Source organism: Sus scrofa, chromosome 6 (genome assembly GCF_000003025.6).
Source record: "Sus scrofa isolate TJ Tabasco breed Duroc chromosome 6, Sscrofa11.1, whole genome shotgun sequence".
In the NCBI taxonomy this organism is placed as follows: Eukaryota; Metazoa; Chordata; class Mammalia; order Artiodactyla; family Suidae; genus Sus; species Sus scrofa.
The window spans coordinates 42,310,169-42,331,436 of NC_010448.4; the positions used below are offsets into that span (position 1 = coordinate 42,310,169).

The window sequence follows — 21,268 nt, forward strand, 5'->3', positions numbered from 1 at the left end:
AAAACAAAAAAAGAAAAAAGAAACATGGTGGTAAGATGTGGGGGGAGGGGAACTACTCTGCAGTCCATGATCAAGTCTCGGGTTTTTAGTGAGCCTGTGTCTCTGGGCTGTGAACTATACATGTACCCAATCCCTACCTCTCCACCGCTTGGTGAGACAAGATAGCTGGAGTGGGCTGGAGTTGGGTCTTTCCTTCCCCTCGAGTCAGAGATAGGCTTTGATAAACGCCAGTAGGCGAGGCTCTGGTTCCAAAGTTTCTCCTGAGTTCAGACCTCATTAAGAGCAGAAGCCTCCACCATATCTCAGAGTGGTCCTTTTACTTCTCTGCTGATTGCCTCTTATTGTTGTGAGGAACAGTACAGGTAAGTTACCTGATTTGTTAGGCTTGTTATCAAGTATTTAACAAAAATGTCTTTTTAAAAGTACTTTGCAAGAGTCCTCTTGTGGCACAGTGGGTTAAGGATCTGTCATTGTCACTGCAGCGGCTCAGGTCAGTGCTGTGGTCTGGGTTCAATCCCTAGCCTGGGAACTGCCATATGCCATGGGCAAGGCGGAAAAGTAACAAAATTTTTTTTTCTTTGCCTTTTTCTAGGGCCACACCAGTGGCATATGGCGGTTCCCAGGCTAGGAGTCTAAGTGGAGCTGTGGCCGCCAGCCTACGCCAAAACCACAGCAATGCCAGATCCGAGCCGCATCTGCAACCTACACCACAGCTCACGGCAACGCCGGATCGTTAACCCACTGAGCAGGGCCAGGGATCGAACCCGAAACCTCGGTTCCTAGTTGGAGTCATTAACCAATGAGCCACCATGGGGAACTCCTAAAAATTTTTTTTAAATGAAAAATAAATAAAAATTTCACAAGTACATTTGCAGTTTCCTAAAAAGAGAAACATAATTCTGCTCTTAGGTATTTACCCAAATGTTGAAAACTTGTATCCACACAAAAATCTGCATGTGAATGTTTATAGGAGCTTTATTCCTATTGCCAAAACTTGGAAGCAAGTAGATGTCCTTCAGTAGAGAGATGGATAAACAAACTGAAACATCCATAAAACGGAATATTATTGAGCAAGAGAATAAAAAAAAAAGGAGCTCTCAAGCCATGAAAAGACAGGGAGGAGCCTTAAATGCATGTGGCTGAAGGAAAGAAACCAGCATGAAAAGGCTGTCTGCTCTGTGGTTCCACTACGTGACAGTCTAGAAAAGGCAGAACCTTGGAGACAGTAAAATAATCAGTGGTTGCCAGGAAATTGGGAAATAGGAGGGATGAATGGGTTGCGTACAGAGGATGTTTAGGGTAGGGAGTTTATTCAGCATGAAGTTACAATGATGGATGTGTGAAATTACACATTTGTCAAAGCACATAGAGGCGTTCCCGTCGTGGTGCAGTGGTTAACGAATCTGACTAGGAATCATGAGGTTGCAGGTTCGATCCCTGGCCTTGCTCAGTGGTTGGGGACTACACCACAGCTGTGAGCTGTGGTGTAGGTTGCAGACTCGGCTCCGATCCCACGTTGCTGTGTCTCTGGCGTAGGCCGGTGGCTACAGCTCCGATTAGACCCCTAGCCTGGGAACCTCCATTGCTGTGGGAGTGGCCCTAAAAAAGGCAAACAAACAAACAAAAAAATACATAGAACTGCACAACACAGTGAACCTGTATACTGTAGGCTCTAGTTAGTAATAACATATCAATACTGGTTCATCAGTTACAACAAGTATTCACACTGATACAAGGTGTTACTAGGAGAAGGAACTGGATGCAGAAGAGAGAGGGGATAAACCTAAACATGCTCTACAGAAGGTTTTCAGTACTTCATTCAGTTCAGCTTTTACTGATTATGTACCCAGTTATGTGAAATGATTGTTATTTTCAATAGAAACTTTAAGATTACCATCTATTTGCTTATGAAGTCTAAATTGCTACAGCATTTCAGGACTACTCCTTACATTTTCTGTGAATGTAAATAAGCACAGAATTCATTTTGAAAATTATTTAATTCCTTTTAGCTTTTAAGATAGTGGTATAATAGAGTATCGGTTTTGTATATTTGTGTGTGTATATGTGTGGTTAAATCTCTACAGCAGAGATTTTGCATATTACTTACTATATTAGAAATCTTTCCAAATACTGTAATAACTAAAATAGTTGGGGCTATTTATCCTGATTCTTATAAATTCTTTATAATATAAAATACTTTATTTCATCGATTCTGAGATATCTATTCTAGAGCATTTTAGCCTCTGAAATCAATGTCTGGATGATCAGTGACACTATAGATTCTGTGAAATATGATTCTAATAAGTCTTCAGAACAAACTTAATAATTGTTACACAATCATTATAATGACTAAAAATGATATTACGAGATGGTCTGAGTTCCTTCCTATCAATCTTTCAGATGTTCTTTGTGTGGGTATGTGTGCAGCCATCCTCCTTCTTTGAAGTCTCACATGTGGAAGCATGCCAGTGACCAAAATTATAACTACGAACAAGTAAACAAGGCTATTAATGATGCGATCTCACAAAGTGGCAGGTATTTGATCTTACTACATATACATAAATTAGTTACAGATAAATGAAAGTTGTGCATAAATCAAAGTTAGGACCGAATCTGCCTGGCTGCCTTATAACAACTGAAAGTGTGATGTGTTTTGTTTTGTTTTGAAGAGTTCGAGGGAAATCCCCTGGAAAGACTCTGTTAAACAGCAGTGAAGAAAGAGCCAATTCTCTTACTGGAAGTTCAGAAAATTTGGTGTCATCCTCCGAGCTGATTTCTCAGGCTCCCAGTGAAGTCATAGGTCCTAACGAGAGTGAGAAACTGAGCCCTACAAGTAATACCTCATACAGTTTAGAAAAAAACTCCAGTCTGGCCCCTCCTGGTATGGAGTATTGTGTTTTACTCTTCTGTTGCTGTATTTGTGGTTTTGAATCTACCAGCAAAGAAAATCTCTTGGATCATATGAAAGAGCATGAGGGTGAAATTGTAAACATCATCCTAAATAAGGACCACAGCACAGCTGTAAACACAAATTAGATGGAGTAATTACCCGAAGAGGAAAACGGTAGAAGAGGAATCCTTTAAATCAGTTTCACCTTTGCACTGTCCAGTAACTTACTAGATACAGAGGAAGTGGTGTGATTTTTGAGGACATGACCATGTGACTTTGGAACCAAATTTGTAATGTAATAGAAGGAATTCCAAATGGATAAGAGGTGATAGTATTTAAATATTTCGTGTGAGAGGAAGTGGGTTGAGGAGACAGCAAAGATGTAACCTTTCTAATAACCTTCTGTTACCTCTTCTTAGTTTGAGTATATTTATTATTAAAAGCTTATTGTAGTATAGAAATGCAAGCAGAAGAGTTAAGAAAGGGCTTTTCAGGAACTATTCTAAAACTTGTTATGAAAGTGTCACAACCATAAGCAGAGCTTAGTTTTCTTCATTCTCAGTTGCGACGTGCATGACAGGCCTCTTATGAGGAGAGGATTTTTCAGCATCAGCAAAGAAAAGGTCTTTAGAGGGCTTTGAGATGATCAACCAAAATCTTTCCCCAGGGTGATAGGAATAAATCATATACACAATCTGAGTTGTGTTACTTTATTCTTTAAAAAGAGAGAAAGAGGAATTCTCTCGAGGTCCAGCAGTGGCTTGGGTTGCTGCTGTGGCACAGGTTTGATCCCTGGCCTGGGAACTTCTGCATGTCACAGGCACAACCAAAAACAAAAAAAGAAAAGAAAGAGAAAGAAAAGAGTCCTCTAAATCAAAATCTAGATTGTAAATAGGCATTTACAATGTAAATTCTTGTCTTAAATTTACAGTGAATGTCTTATGGGCAAAGGAGGAAAGAGGTGAATTCCCTCCAGCCTCCACCCAGATCTCAAGGTTCATAAGAATGGTGGCTGGGTGAGCACTGTGCACTTCTCAGAGATGCTTCCCAGCATATTTGATGGAACACCCCAATTTTCTCCATTGCCTTCTAATCCACTCTTCTAACCTAGACTAAGCTTGTTATCTGAAAGAGTCTATTAAAACAATAAAGTAGGAAATTTTGCATTTGAATATCAGACCTTGGAAATAACTTGAACTGTCAAATAAAAAATCATTTGGGGGAAGAGAGATGAAATTCAGAAGCCCCTAGAATATATACTGCCTTGAGATGTTACTTCCTAGAGTTTATTTCGTTATACTTAGCATGAGAAGTATAACCAGATGTGGCTGAAATATAGTAAAAATTCAGATTGTTTATAAAACTTTGACACCATTTGGCAAGTGTACAGGGTTTCTCCTATCCAGGAAATTGCATTTTGTTGTGCAATAAGATACATGGAAAACCAACTAGAAGTGCTCTTTGCGTTAAAACTCGCCATCAAATAGATGAAATCTCATTAATTACACACTTTGTATTATGCTGTTTTTCAGCGAGTGAAGAGAACAGGGTTTTTTGTTCTTGCTTTTATAGCTCCGATCATTTATGTATGCATCGTTTCGTTAATGTCCATCCTGCCTACAAGTCAAAAGGTGGCCGGTGCGCCATACAGTGCGTGCGCCATCTTCATGGTGCTCTTTTTGAACTTGACTTCTGACACCTTTTAGAGCTGAGGCTGTGACTCTCACAAACTTAGAAAACATGGGAAAACAGAACTTTTTGAATAGGATACTCTGCGGACACATTTTAGGAAAGAATTGTCTTCCCAAAGTCCAGGTATGAATTGAATGAATTAACATTTTAAAGATAGCATTAGAATCTATTCATGCGGGGCCAGGCACCTGGAAACACTGTCTGATTTGTTTTTCTAATCAAAATGAGATTAGATTGATTGTAAGTTTGCAGCTCTTTAATTTAGGTAGTTTTAATTTATTTGTGAAAGTTAATCGATTTCTGGTATGTGGTTTTAAAAGATAAAATGAATTTATATATATTAAACTATAAACCCCAAATCCACATGCATTGGATTTCTTGGTTTTCTTCTGGTTTCAGAATTAAAGCATGATTATTATATTTCATTTCAAATTCAAATAAAATATCTTAAATGGTTCCATTATCAACATTATATTGTTGCCATTCAGTCAGTTTTTTCATTACTGTAGCTGTGACTCAGTGTTTCTTTATAAAAATTTATTATTCTGAAAATTAACAACCTTAGAAGAATTTGGCTTTAATTTTATGTAATCATTTGTAAAATACTAATAACCAAAAAGCATTCCCAGAATTTCAGCAGAGAATTTTTTAATTTCCTTAAACCACTTCCACTACCACTTGATTGTTCCTTAAATTTTCCATTTGGAATTATGAATTTAAAATTTCCCCAACTCATGGGAAAAAATTAACCCAGAAGTTCAAAAGTCTTTTAAACACTTATCTGACTCTAGCCTAGAATATTTTCAAAAGCTCTGTCCTGGCCTGCAGGAGGAACCCTATACCAAGGGTGTTTGTCACCTTCCCATTATGGTTTTGCGGCAACCCTTAAGTTAACAAGGTCTCCCCCAGAAACAACTGAGTGATCCGAAAAGTAATAATGAAAACTAAATATGCGATTTTAATTATAGAAGAGATAGGTATTAACATAGTCAACAGGAATCCACTTTGTAGAAATAACCTTTTACTGGTGACTAGATCTTTTGCCATACAAAGCTTATAGTATTTGTTTTCTGCTCTGAACACTTAAAATTCTAAGATTTGGTAGTGAAAACAGTTTTTAAAAACAAACTTCCTGGATAAGGCAAAGGTGAGGAGGGGGAACGGGATGCCTTCTGATCATTCTAAATAACACTTTTCAGGGCACTATCATTTTCTCTCTTTCTCTAATCACCTAGATTATGGTTGGTTTCCCCAGTGTTCTAACAGTACCATGCCTATATTCGAGCTGACCTGTAGACTTCAAGTTCTGTGTCTAGCCAGTGCAGGGTAGCAACGCTGACTGAAGCCTTTGTTCTAGATCTTTCACCTATTTGAGGTAGCTGTTGGTGGCTTTGTTATTATTTTCTTTGTCTTTTCTCAACAAAGCAGATGGTGGGCACCTGTGTTTACATTGTATCTTCCTGCAATGTACTTGGCTTGATGAAGACAAGCAGGCTCCTCTATTGAGACTTATTATATTTTTAGTTTTCATGGACACTTATTTAATCTTTTTTTTTATTGTACAGCAAGGTGCTCTAAGTAATATTCTATAAAATATATTTAATAGAAATTTGAGTTCGATATTCATGGACATGAATACATGTATTTTTTTAAGAAATAAGTATTGTGTAACACTATGGCATTGCTTCTATAGCCAAAGTCTAAAAATTTCTGGAACACTGACATGTAAAGACTACAGTTAATTCTGACACTGTACCTTATTAAAATAGGATGATTTGCATTTCGTAAAATTATCCTGCACATCAAGCTGCATGCCTTAAGCCTAAAACTCTAGGATTGTGTTCATGGTAGAACAGTTTATCTGTTCAACACACAGTGAAGCAAGGTCTATAGCGCTTCTTTAACTACCTTTGGAAATACTGTACAATGTTAGAATAATTTATTTTGCTTTACAGGAGTTTGTCATGTATTGACTTTAATATTGTATTTTGGTAATAAATTTTTTGTTAAAAACGCTTGCCTCTTTAAGTTTTATTAACAAAAGTTATATCCATTCTTATTTTGGAAATATTGATTTAAGGGACTTAAAGTTGGGTTTGAATAATTAAGAACTTCCCAAGGGTTAAATTAAGGTACGATTACCCTTTGGTAACACGTTAAACTCTTGCTGCCTGCATTAAACTGTGTTACACAAAGGTAATTGAAAAAGCCTTTAGATTGTTTGAATCACTTTATTTTATTTATTTATTTTTTTATTTTATTTTATTTTTTTTTTTGTCTTTTGCCATTTGTTGGGCCGTTCCTGAGGCAGATGGAGGTTCCCAGGCTAGGGGTCTAATCGGAGCTGTTGACGCCAGCCTATGCCAGAGCCACAGCAACGCAGGATCCGAGCCGCGTCTGCGACCTACACCACAGCTCACGGCAATGCCAGATCGTTAACCCACTGAGCAAGGGCAGGGATCGAACCCCCAACCTCATGGTTCCTAGTCGGATTCGTTAACCACTGCGCCACGACGGGAACTGAATCACTTTAAAAACTCAGTCTAGGAGTTCCCATTGTGGCTCAGCAGAAACGAACCTGACTAGTACTCAAGAGCATGTAGGTTTGATCCCTGGCCTCGCTCAGAGGGTTAAAGATCCGATGTTGCCTCAAGCTTCTGTGTAGGTCGAAGATGCAGCTTGGATCCCGCAGTTGCTGTGGCTGTGGCGTTGGCCGGCAGCTACAGCTCCGATTCGACCCCTAGCCTGGGAACTTCCACATGCTGCCCGTGCAGCCCATAAAGCAAATGAATAAATAAATAAATTAAATCTAGTTTTGAAGTTTTTTCCTTGTCTGCACAGTTTTTCATTTTATCTTCCAAATCACATCCTCATATGCTTTAAATTCTGATGTAAACAAAGCACTAAAGACTAGCTCTGTTAACAGCAATTATCATTTTGCACCTGCATTGATCTGTTGCACTGGCAAGTGACGCTAACATCATCTGACTCTGTCATTGGTCTAGTTACACAGTTGTGCCCTAGAATCCTAGGCCACCTCTGCTGCAAGTGTCTGAGGCCAAGCATTTCTTCCCAAAAGCTATCATCCCTTGCCCTCCCTAGGGGCAACGTAATTATATTCTCTGTCTTACAAGAGCTGAATCCCAACACTGTGTCACCAAACTCCAAACAGCTGTAGAAATCCCAGCATGAAACATAATGGCAGAGTTTTGGGAGCCACCGGCTACAAGTGGCTCTTAAGCACTTGAAATGTGATTAGTGTACAATATACAGCAGTTCCAAAGACATAGCTTTAAAAAGTGTGAAGTATCTCATCGATAGTTTTTTATATTGTTAATAATCAGGAATTAAATAAAATACATTATTAAAATTAATGTCACCTTTTTTTTTAACGTGGCTACTAGAAAATTTTAAATTGCAGAATTTCCTTGTGGCACAGAGGGTTAAAGACCCAGCATTGTCACTGTAGCAGCCCAGGTCATCGCTGTGGCGCAGGTTTGATCCCTGGCCCCAGAACTTCCATATGCTGCAGGTGTTGCTAAAGATAAAATAAAGCCCATTGAAAATTTAATATTGCATATGTGGTTCACATTGGATTTCTCTTGGACAGTGGTGGTATAGAAAAGGGATTAATAAACTTACAGCCTTTGCTTCAAAGCTGGGCTGCCACCCATTTTTGTAAAGTTTTATTGGAACACAGCCATGCCTATTCATTTACATATTGTATACGGCTGTCTTCAAATACAACAGCAGCATTGATTGAGTAGTTGTTACAGAGACTGTGTAGACCTAAAAGCCCCAATTATCTACTATCTGTTTCATAGTAAATAGTTTGATAGAGTTTGCTGATCTCTGAACTAGAACAATGGAATGATCTGTGCTTTAAAGCTCCCAGAAGGGGAATTCCCGTTGTGGCGCACTGGTTAACGAATCCGACTAGGAACCATGAGGTTGCGGGTTTGGTCCCTGCCCTTGCTCAGTGGTGTTGCCGTGAGCTGTGGTGTAGGTCGAAGATGAGGCTCAGATCCCCAGTTAATGTGGCTCTGGCGTAGGCCGGTGGCTACAGCTCCGATTCGACCCCTAGCCTGGGAACCTCCATATGCCGCGGGAGCGGCCCAAGAGATGGCAAAAAGACAAAAAAAAAAAAAGAATCTGGCATTGCTGTGAGCCGTGGTGTAGGTCGAAAACGTGGCCTGGACCCCGCGTGGCTGTGGCTGTGGCATAGGCTGGCGGCTACAGCTCCTAATTAGACCCCTAGCCTGGGAACCTCCATATGCTGCGGATGCGGCCCTCAAAAAGGCAAAAAATAAATAAATAAATCTCCCAGAAGGAAAGAAAAAGCCTCTTATAAAGAAAGCTTTATATAGCACTATTTTATATCTAAGTTGTATCATTTCTCCCTCTATAATTTTTATAAAGTCTCCCTGTCCTTCTACAGCCCTATCCATGATTTATGACTTCAACCTAACTCACTATTTCATCATCTCCACTGCTTAAAGCCAAACACAGTTTGTTTAAAATAACACCCAGGGAGTTCCCATTGTGGCTTAGCAGGTTAAGAACCCCACGTAGTGTCGGTGAGGATGAGGGTTTGATCCCTGGCCGCACTCGGTGGGTTAAGGATCCATTGTTGCTGCAGACTGTGATGTAGTTTGCAGATGCAGTTCAGATCTGGCGTGACTGTGGCTGTGGCCTAGGCCAGCAGCTGCAGGTCTGATTCAACACCTAGCCAAAGGAACTTCATATGCAGCCATGAAAAGGAACCCCCCCACACACACAAAAATAATCAATAACGCTGCTTTAAAAAGTACTGTTTTCCTCCTGAAAACCTTATGTTGTCTATGGTACCCTCCCTGCTTCACTCTTTCAGTGCTGTGGGCACTACAACTGGCCACTAATCCACTCAGCTGCAGTAACAGCTGACTTGCATAATCCGGGATATAAAGAGTCTTAGGAGTTCCCATCGTGGCTCAGTGGTTATCGAACCCAACTAGCATCCATGAGGATCCCTGGCCTCGCTCAGTGGGTTAAGGATCTGGCGTTGTCACGAGCTGTGATGTAGGTCACAGACGTGGCTTGGATGTAGGCGGGCAGCTATAGCTCTGATTCGACCCCTAGCCTGGGAACCTCCATATGCCTTGGATGCAACCATAAAAAGACAAAAAGACAAAAAAAAAAAAAAAAAAAAAAAGAGAGAGAGAGAGCCTTACATGCACCTCTTCATAATGAATAGCTTGTCTGAATCTAAAAGCAGATTCAGGGGTCGGGTGGAGGTTGTAGTCAGCTTTGATGGAGAACTGTAGACGAAACTGGCAGATCTAAGAAAATGTCACAATATTCGCCTACGTAGATTCTTCCAAATCAAGCATCAAATATGTAAAATGAACATTTTTGGCCCTATAAATTCTTAGAGAAGTTTCTGCATATTATTGGTGCCTACAATAGGTAGTATGTTTTGATTTCTAACTTAGAATCCAAATGACTATGAGATATTTAAACCATTTCCAGAGTCCTAGGTGTGCAGCAGAATCCAGTGGGTATGTTGTGTGGGGGGACCGTAGACCTTCTTTTTCTGGTGGTACATTAATAAATACACTGTATCCAGTTTTCTCATTTGAACCATAAATTGTAAGATTATGACATATTTGATTTTTATCTACTGATTGTTTTGCCCAGTGTAATTCCCATTTAAATTGTTTCCCTTACGAAAGTTGATTATAGTAGATCTTCTTTTGAATTAAAAAATTTAATTTTAGGCATCTAATATGAATTCCTACCATCCTAGCACAGAATCATCAGATGTTGGTGCTGTTTTGCTTCTCAACCACTTTCACACCTGCCGTGTCACTTAATCCAGATAGTAAAAGGCATCATTCAGTAACAGTTTGCAAAACAGTGTAAGACAGGTACTTCCATGGTAATTCTAAGGTACATGGGGCCTTTGTTTGAGAAAGACATGACATGCTAGGTGGATAGAGTTCTGATTTACACAAATCAGAAAGCAATCCAGAGTTCCCATTGTGGCTCATCAAGTTAAGAACCCAACATAGTCTCTGTGAGGATGTGGGTTCGATCCCTGGCCTCAATCAATGGGTTAAGGATCTGGCATTGCTGCAGCCTGTGGTGTAGGTCGCAGATGTGGCTCGGATCTGGTGTTGCTGTGGCTGTGATGCAGGCCTCAGCTACAGCTGTGATTCGACCCCTAGCCTGGGAACTTCCATATGCAGCAGGTGCAGCAGTGAAAAGAAAAAGGAAAGAAGATGAATCCTTGACCATGAGCTCAGACCCAACTATGTCATCTTTCTGATTTCTCAGTTTTATCCTTTGTTAAAAGGAAAAACAAAAAGAGTTATCCATGTCATTGCCACTGGTATCAGTAATAGTGAAATGTTTTTTAATTACTAATAAAGTATGTGTCATCCTAAGTAGGTGCACAACAGAAAATTATGACCTGAAGGGACCTCCAACAAAATAAAACAGGTTACCCATGTTTCAGGTCTTTCATTAGTACCTAATGTCATTTAAAGGCCTATTGTCACTGCAGTGCACATCTCCAGATTTGGGGGTTTTTTTCTGCTTGTCATATTAATTTTAGTATTCATACTTCAGCAATAATGTGGCTGCCTTTTACTGAAATAGACACATCAATCCACATCTTGCTCCTTTTTTGTTTGTATCTGCAGTCCTATTTAAATTCAGTATTTCCAACCACAAAAGGTGTTAGAAAATGCTATTTCGGGCTTAGGAGAAAAAGTATAGCAGGATATGGTTCAAGTCCTAAGCTGTCTTTCTTTCTGATCCTCTACAGCTAACGTTCTGCCAAAAAATAGTCATGCTGAAATAAATAATTTTCAGAAACCAGTGGTTTCAAGGTTATCTTCATTTTCTACACACTTCTCCATAGGAAGCATGAGGACACAGTCGGAGAGATAGTGCCTTTCCATAATGCTGAGATTGGAGCCCATGCAGGGTAACCCCACATGTGTTAAAAACTCAAAAATGAGCATCTCCAGAATCTGTGCCCACCTGGAGCAGCCCCGTGCTCGCTGTGCAAATGCTGATAAAAAGGCTCCAGTGTACCGTGTGACACTTTTTAAAAGTTGCTTTGTAATCGCAGGGAAAACATAAGTGTGACTCATGCCTAATGGGAAAGCAGTCACCCTGTCCCATCGGAAGCAAAGAGAGGACTCGATGGCAGACGGTCCACCAGGCTGCACACAGAGTGGTTACTGCTGCCTAAGCTGGTTTGGAATATCGTTTGACTTGACCTTAAAAACCTCCTATGAATTCAGTTATTCTGTTTTCTGAAATGTAAAATTGATGATATAATGCCTGCCTCAGAGAGTGATGTGGATTAAATGAGAAGATCCTCTATAAATACCTAGGTGTGTTCTGACAGGTGGTTCCAAGGCATGGGACCCTGAGTAAAGCATTCAACCTTTTTTTGAGCCTCGAATTTTTTTTTTTTTTACATGATTTTTTTGCTGCACCTGGAGTATGTGGAAGTTCCTGGGCCAGGGATCAAACCTGCACCATAGCAGCATAGCAGCAACAAGGCCAAATAAATCCTTAACTGTTAGGCCACCAGAGAAGTCCGAGCCTTAAATTTCTGCATCGGTAAAACAGATGGTAATAGTTAAACCTTGTAGGGTTGTTATGAAGATCAGCAACCATGTGTATAAAGGGCCTGGCCATTTGAGAACTCAAACAACAGTTCCTATCACGGTTGGGGCATTTACTGTGTGTGTGTGTTGGGAGTGAGAGGGTGTTAAGTGACCTGATAAATGATGGTATCAAAGCTTCTTGATACCACCTTGGAAAGGAATTTAAGAACCATGCTGTTTGTGTTTTAGGGAAGGATACCCAAAACAAAATAAAATGTCCTATCCCTTAGAATATACATAAAAAAAAAGAAAGACACTCATTGTTTATTAGTGTCTAAAGTATTGTATACAAGTCACATCACACATAAAAAGATAGGAGTTCCCTGGTGGCTCAGCAGGTTAAGAACCTGGCATTTTCAGTGCTGTGGCTCAGGTTCAGTCCCCGGCCCAGGAACTTTCTCATGCCACAGGCACAGTCAAAAAAAAAAAAAAAATCAACAATAAAAAAATAAATTAGGAGTTCCCGTGGTAGCGCAGTGGTTAACGAATCCGACTAGGAACCATGAGGTTTCGGGTTCGATCCCTGCCCTTGCTCAGTGGGTTGAGGATCTGGCGTTGCCGTGAGCTGTGGTGTAGGTCGCAGACTCGGCTCGGATCCCGCGTTGCTGTGGCTCTGGCGTAGGCCGGTGGCTACAGCTCCGATTCGACCCCTAGCCTGGGAACCTCCATATGCCGTGGGAGCGGCCCAAGAAATAGCAAAAAAAAATAAAAATAAAAATAAATGAAAAATAAAATAAAATTATTAAAAATTAATTAATTAATTAATTAAAAAAATAAAGATAACAGCCTGGGAGAAAGTGTTGAAATTGCCCTGTTACCATCATGTTAAGTTCATATAATTAATATTATTAGCCATTAGGGACGATATGAGAATGGCCCTTTCCCTAAATAAGCAGATGAGCTGGCAGCATTGAAAAAACTTGGGCCCAAGGTGAGAGAACCGTACTTCGAATTGTTTGCACCCAGTCTAATCAGCCGCTAACTATTTAGGAGTGAGTGCCACTATTAGGGAAAGGTGAAAGTTCTTAGAAACGGTGAGAAATGGCCTGTCTCAGACCAGGCGAGGCTCTCACTTAGAAGTCAGTCTCGTAACCATCTCACAAGGACAGTTTCTTCTGTAGGACTCTGGTGCAGGGCAGTCTTAGCTCTGAAGGGCACCTGCAGGACAGCTTCCATGCCAGCCTCTTCACGTGGGGTGCTGCCTGGTGGGCCTGGGTTGTGGCTCTGCTAGTTCCACCCAGTAGGCTTATGAGCCAGTAGGAAAATGGCAGAAGTGGCAAAGATAAAACCTAAACAGCACTTGTGTTTAACGATTTTCCACCGATGTGACTTACTCTTAAAAGAATAATTGGAGGAGTTCCCTTTGTGGCACAGCGGAAACAGTCCGACTAGGAACCATGAGGTTGAGGGTTCAATCCCTGGTCTCACTCAGTGGGTTCAAGATCCAGCGTTGCTGTGAGCTGTGGTGTAGGTCGCAGACACAGCTCGGATCTGGCGTTGCTGTGGCTGTGGTGTAGGCCGGTGGCTACAGCTCCGATTCGACCCCTAGCCTGGGAACCTCCATATGCCTCGGGTGCATCCCTAAAAGGACAAAAGACAAAAAAAAAAAAAAGATTAATTGGAATAAGAGAGCCTAGTAGCCATATTTCCAGCTGTAAGTTATACCTTGCAAAACAGAAAAGCATATGCATGGGCATGAGACACAAAGGGCCTGATTTCTAATTAAATGAAAACGTAAAACAATAACACTCATTTTGTGTTAAATAGATGTGCCAGAATCGAATTCTAGCTGGATCCATACCCTGCACTAGATACTCCGAGGATTTGTTTTTGAAATTCAAGAAGACACCAGAGCTTACCTACACAGTAATTTGCTTTGACATAGCACATTTCCACGCATGTTCTCAAACACTCAACAAACATCTATTCATTGTTTCCAAATGCCCCAAGTGAACTCTTCTAGCAAAGTCCATCCAGTAAAACTAAATTTCCAATTTTAAAAAGAGAAGTCTATATTTTTCCATAGAGTAGTGGGTGGAGGGAAGATTACAATTAGGGAGTTCCCTCCGTGGCTCAGCGGTTAATGAACCCAAGTAGGATCCATGAGGATTGGAGTTCGATCCCTGGCCTCGTTCAGTGGGTTAAGGATCCGGTGTTGCCATGAGCTGTAGTGTAGGTCACAGACAGGCTCAGATCTGAGGTTTTGCTGTGTCTGTGGTGTAGGCCAGCATCTGTAGCTCCAATTAGACCCCTAGCCTGGGAAGCTCCATATGCCACGGGTGCCGGTCTAAAAAAGCAAAAAAAAAAAAAAAAAAAAGAAAGAAACAAGACTAATAGAGTACACAAATCAAAACAATCCACATTCAACCTCAACCCCTGAAAGAAAGTACTTTTGGGGCCATGCCATGGCATGTGAAAATTCCTGGGCCAGGGATCAAACCCCCACCACAGCAGTGACCTGAATCACAGCAGTGACCAACCGAGCCACCAAGGAACTCCAAAAGAAAGTACTTTCACATAAGTTGTTGCCAGACACTTCCAGATCTCTGAAAACCATTCTTCCCCCTCCATGGTAGAATTTGTAGCTGGGCATGTACCAGCTAGACTATTTCCCAGTCAGGGAGTCCCATTGTGGCTCAGCAGGTTAAGAACCTGACATAGTCTCTGTGAGGATTCGGGTTCGATCCCTGGCCTCGCTCAGTAAGTTAAGGATCTGGTGTTTCCGTGAGCTTCGGCAGAGGTGGCAGATGTGGCTCAGATCCAGCATTGCTGTGGCTGTGGCAGAAGCCAGCAGCTGGAGCTCCCATTCAACCCCTAGCCTGGGAACTTCCATACGCCACAGGTACAACCATAAAAAGAAAAATAATAATATAAAGACTATTTCCTAGTCTGGGTTATAAATAGGTGAGGCCATGTGACCAACTTATGGCTGATGAGATAGGATTAGAAGTGATGTATGAAACTTCTGGGTCGTGCCCTTAAAATTAAGGGGCGTTCCATTTGCTTCCCTCCTCTTTTCTGTTTTCCTGTGACTGTAACTGAGAGGGATAGAGCAGGCACAGGTGGTTGTGAAGTCCCAACAGGGGATGATAGATAAAGAGGGAAACCTGGGGAGGCGGGGAGACCACTGGAAGTTCAAGAAAACCCTCAGAACAAGGCAGGCTTGCTTGACTAGTGGAGCTGCCAGAACTGCCTCAGGTCATTGGGTGGGGGATGGGATGAGGCCTGCATTCCGACTCAGACCAAGGGCCGGCCTGTGAAGACCGCCCTTCAGCTGATTTGAATACACACCTCACCAGACGCTAAGGAGAAGCTACCACTCTCAGAAAGGAAGAGGTGGGTCTTTCCAGCCCCCACGCCCCTTGGATGATAAAACTGTGGCCCACAGCATCCTCTGGCAGAGCTTCCCTGCCTGCCCGCTTGCATCTCTCACAAGCATAGTCATGAATCTCTTTCTTGGCTATCACTTTGTCTCTCACTTTATTCTTTCTGCACGGAGGCATCAAGAACCTGGGCCTTGGTGAGTCCAGACACAGAGTGAGTAACTCGAATTTAAAACCATGGGTTTGGGAGTTCCCGTCATGGCTCAGTGGTTAACGAATCCAACTAGGAACCATGAGGTTTCAGGTTCGATCCCAGGCATTGCCCAGTGGGTTAAGGATCCAGCGTTGCCATGAGCTGTGGTGTAGGTGGCAGACACAGCTCAGATCTGGCGTGGCTGTGGCATAGGCCGGCAGCTACAGCTCTGATTAGACCCCTAGCCTGGGAACCTTCATATGCTGTGGGGGCAGCCCTAGAAAAGACAAATAAATAAATAAAACCGTGGGTTTAAGTCCCAGTCTGGGTTTTGGCTGGGATCAGGCCGTTAGCACTGTCAGTTTCATAACAAGTGTGATACCCTGGCGATGGCAGAACAGTGAGAGAGAAACACCCTGGGTCCCTGACACTGTGAAACTGAAGTGTTTACATGATAGAAGTGCCTTGTTTTTTGAGGTATCATTTAAGCGAGGCATCCTGCATCCTAATTAATACTGACATCCTTAGCCATTAGTTCTAGTCTTCCCTCCAAAAGACTTAAGCCTAGTGAAATCCATTAAAGAGAAATAAGTTTACCCCTACAATTTGACCAGGGGACCAATCATCAAAGCTTAATGTGTGTCAGCATGCCAACATTTTTGTTTGTGGTCATCCTTGCAGGGAACCTTTTTACGATTTTTTTTTCCTAATCTCCCTCCATGAAATTTGAATACCTTAGATATTCTGTATTTTCTCTGCCTCAGACATAAAAAAGTAAGGATTTTTTTCAACCCCCAAGACCCAGGTTAATCTCTGTTGGCAGGGAGAATAATATCACCATGGAGGATGCATGCTCTCACAGAAATGAACAGCTTGATGACAGATGTGAGAAGAGAAAGATACCACAAACTTTGTTTCCTGCTTTCTTTTTTTTTTTTTTTTTTTTTAATGGCTGCACCCATGGCATATGCAAGTTTCCGAGCCAGGGATTGAATCTGAGCCGCATCATCGACAACACAGGATCCTTTAACCAACTGTGGCAGGGACAGATCAAACCCTCACCTCTGCAGTGACCGAGCTGCTGCAGTCAGATTCTTAACCCACTGTGCCACAGTGGGAACTCCTGTTTCCTCATATCTTGACTGAAAAATTATAAAAGCCATCAAGAGATTGAGACTAAGAACCTCTCTTAGGGAATTCCTGTCGTGGTGCAGTGGTTAACGAATCCGACTAGGAACCGTGAGGTTGCAGCTTCAATCCCTGGCCTTGCTCAGTGGGTTAAGGATCCGGCATTGCCGTGAGCTGTGGTGTAGGTCGCAGACGTGGCTCAGATTCCGAGTTGCTGTGGCTGTGGTGTAGGCCAGCGACTACAGCTCTGATTCGACCCCTAGCCTGGAAACCTCCATATGTGGCAGGTGCAGCTCTAAAAAGACAAAAAAAAAAAAAAAAAAAAAAAAAAAAAAAAAACCTCTCCAAGGTAGCTGTATTTGCTCCTCCATCATGTGGGCAGCACCAAGGGACAGAGACAACCCACTGCAGCCTCCATGCAGCTGTTGGGGTCCATTGTGTCCTGGTAGCTTTTGTGCCTGGCAAGATGCAATCAGATCTGTGAATTCTTAGGCATAAATCCTTCTAGTCCTAGAGTTAGAATCATTAATATCCACAGGTGGACTCAGGAAGGGTTGGGAGGAGCACTTGATAAGTGTTCATGAAAATCCAGCTCAGTGCTGGATGAGCCATAATCTAAGGCATGATAAGGTACCTGAATTTGAGAATATTAGGAACACATACACTTCTCGCTGAAAGTGCTACTTCTTACACACACACACACACACACACACACACACACACAGACAATACGCCTTGGCATCTGTGAGTAGGAAATGTCTACTTCTAGGATTTTTAGACACCTGTTGTGTATTTGCCTGTTTGCAGGGACTGCCATGAGAGCAGTCCAAGGGAACAAACTGGAAAGACCAACCAAGGCCACTGGTGTGTGGACTAGAACAGCCAACATCTAGGAATCATCACCATTTGGCAAAAGCTTATTCTGTGATACAGGACCATCATCTGCTTTAATTGGATAACGTGGCTATTCACATCCTCATTCAAAAATGTACAAGTACAATATTCCAACTGCGGAAATGGAAAAAAGAGGTGTAGGTGGAAACAACAGACAAGTAGAGGGAAGAAGAGTAGCAGGTGTGGAAGAAAATGAAATGACACTGACAGTACTTAAATACCTTGTTAAGGAGATCCTGTTGTGGCTCAGCAGTAATGAACCTGACTCATATCGATGAGGATGCATGTTCGCTCCCTGTCCCCGCTCAGTAGGTTAAGGATACATCTGATGTTGCCATGAGCTACAGTGTAGGTCGGTATAGGTCACAGATGTGGCTGGGATCTGGCGTGGTTGTGGTCATGGTGCAAGCTGGCGACTGCAGCTCTGATTCAACCCCTAGCCTGGGAACCTCCATATGCCTTGAGAGCGGCCCTAAAAAGACCACAAAAAAAGGGGGGGGGCTGTATATATATGTATGACTGGGTACATACTGTACAGTAGAAATTGTAAATCAACTATACTCTGGAGTTCCCGTGGTGGCGCAGTGGTTAACGAATCCAACTAGGAACCATGAGGTTGCGGGTTCGATCCCTGCCCTTGCTCAGTGGGTTAAAGATCCAGCGTTGCCGTGAGCTGTGGTGTAGGTCGCAGACGCGGCTCGGATCCCGCGTTGCTGTGGCTCTGGCGTAGGCCAGTGGCTACAGCTCCGATTAGACCCCTAGCCTGGGAACCTCCATATGCCGCGAGAGCGGCCCAAGAAATGGCAAAAAGACGAAAAAAAAAAAAAACTATACTCTAATAAAATGTATATATAAACTAAGTAAAGTAGGGAAAAAAAGAATAGTGCAGACACACCCAATCTCCAAGGTCTCTGATATGGGTCATGAAAAAGAAATGCTCAGGAACACTCCTTGGATTCCATTTGCATTTAGCTAAATATGTGTGTATACACACACATACGTGTATACATATGTATATACGCACACATGCAGAGGACATTTTTTGTTTGATAGAGCTGTGAGAACAAAAAACTGAAAAGAAAAAGAGTTTCTATTGTGGCTCAGCGGTAACAAACCCAACTAGTATCCATGAGAATGCAGGTCCAATTCCTGGCCTTGCTCAGTGGGTTAAGGATCTAGCATTGCCATGAGCTGTGGCATAGGTTGCAAACATGGTTTGGATCCTGCGTGGCAGTGGCTGCGGTATAAGCCAGGCAGCTATAGCCTGGGAGCTCTCATATGCTGCAGGTGCAGCCCCAAAAAGCAAAAAAATAAAAAATAAAAAATCAAAGACCACTGCTCTGACTTTTACCAAGATGCCTGAAAAACCAACTCCATGGACAAGGTGGCAAAATGTGAAATTGCTTAAAACTATTATTGGAAAAACATATATAAGTGGACAAAACTGTCTTCGTCTGAATACATGTTTCTGTAAAAGAATATTCAGTGTTGTAAAGCTCTCATTTCTCTTAAAGATTTCTTTCTATACCTTTTATACAATTCCAGTAAAACAATCTCCATGGATTCTTTTTTTTTTTTTTTTTTTAGGGCCACACCCATGGCATATGGCGTTTTCCAGGCTAGAGGTCACATAGGAGCCTACACCACAGCCACAGCAACACTGGGTCCTTAACCCACTGAGTGGGGCCAGGGATCAAACCTACGTCCTTATGGTCAGATTCGTTTCCACTGAGCCACAACAGGAATTTTGTGGATTCTTTTTTTGGAAACTGGTAAAATAGTATAAAGTTTATCTAAGCAAATAAGTATGCAAAACTTGCCAAAACATGTATTTAAAAGAAGCACAATGAAGGGGCAATTGCTTTCCCAAATATCAAAGTATTCTACTAAAAAAATAGTAATTTACTTTATATCTTTTTTCTTTTCTTTTGGCCATGCCTGAGGCATGCGGAAGTTCTCAGGCCAGGGACAGAACCCACGCCATAGCAGTGACAGTGCTGGATCCTTAACCTGCTGAGCCACCAGGGAACTCCAAGAAACAATAATTTAAAATACCGTGTGGAGTTCCCGTCATGGCGCAGTGGTTAACGAATCTGACTAGGAACCATGAGGTTGCGGGTTCAATCCCTGCCCTTGCTCAGTGGGTTGAGGATCCAGCGTTGCTGTGAGCTGTGGTGTAGGTTGCAGACGCGGCTCGGATCCCGCGTTGCTGTGGCTCTGGCGTAGGCCGCGGGCTACAGCTCCAATTGGACCCCTAGCCTGGGAACCTCCATATGCCGCGGAAGCAGCCCAAGAAATAGCAAATAGACAAAAATAAATAAATAAATAATAAAAAATAAAAGAAAATACCATGTGTGGGAGTTCCCTGGTGGCTTAGCAGTTAGAGGTTCAATATTGTCACTGTCGTGGCACAAGTTCAATCACTGCCCTGGAAACTTCCACATGCCACGAATGTAGCCAAAAAAATAAATAAATAAAAATAAAATACAGTATGTGGAACTATCGCATACTAATTTTTAAAAATCATTTAAACACAATAATGGGTTTACGAATAGACCATATACATACAGGAATTAGTATGTGATGCAGGTAATTCAAGTCAGTAGGCTAGTGATGGTGAAGGAGTTCCCATTGCAGCTCAATGGAAACGAATCTTACTAGCATCCATGAGGATGCAGGTTCCATCCCTGGCCTCACTCAGTAGGTTAAGAATCTGGCATTGCTGTGAGCTGTGGTATAAGTCGCAGACGCGGCTCACTCAGATCTGGCGTTGCTGTGGCTGTGGGTTAGGCCAGTAGCTGCAGCTCCTATTCCACCTCTAGCCTAGGAGCTTCCATATGCCCCAGGCATGGCCATAAAAAGAAAAAGAAATACGAACAGCCAACCTTCTCTGGATATAACTTCTCTACCACGCTAATACATCTAAAATGATACCTCATTGGAGTCCTGCTGTGGCTCAGTGGGTTAAGAACCTGACTGCAGCAGCTCGGGTTTTATGGAGGTGGATCCCCAGCCCTGCACAGTGGGTTAAAGGACCTAGCATTGTCGCATCAGAGAGTGTAGGTCCCAGCTGGGGCTCAGATTCACTCCCTGGCCTGGGAACTTCCATGTGCTGTGGGTGCAGCCATAAAAATTAAAAAAAAAAGAGAGAGAGACATCATTTGTCACCTAAGATTGGCAAGGATTTAAAATATCCATTGTTGGCAAGGATATGGAGAATAAGCACCATAATGCACATTGGTGGAAGTGTAAAGTAATAGAATTTTTAACCTTTTTGGAACACAGTTTGCCAATGTTTACCCTAATTTAAAATATGAGTTCTAGCAATTCTATTTCTAGAAATATATCCTAAAGAATTACATCAATGTAAGAATATTCTCTGCAGCATTGCTTGTAATAGGATCAAGCTAGAAACAATTGAAATGTCCAATTAGAGGGGAATAGTAAACACATTGTGATACATGTATACAGAGGATTGCTACTG

General features: G+C 42.0%; 1 protein-coding gene across 2 annotated transcripts in view; it reads left to right on the forward strand.

The window, feature by feature from the left end:
- Positions 1–6,596, forward strand: part of ZNF507 (zinc finger protein 507) — a 42,573-nt gene extending 35,977 nt beyond the window's left edge. Inside the window, exons 5-6 of one of the 2 annotated variants that reach the window (XM_003127012.5) lie at positions 2,401–2,535; positions 2,670–6,596. In XM_003127012.5, coding sequence (XP_003127060.3) covers positions 2,401–2,535; positions 2,670–3,036 — 502 coding nt within the window. In that variant the 3' untranslated portion in view covers positions 3,037–6,596. The remainder of the gene's footprint in view (positions 1–2,400; positions 2,536–2,669) is intronic. The other variant, XM_021094261.1, reaches the window with a different exon arrangement.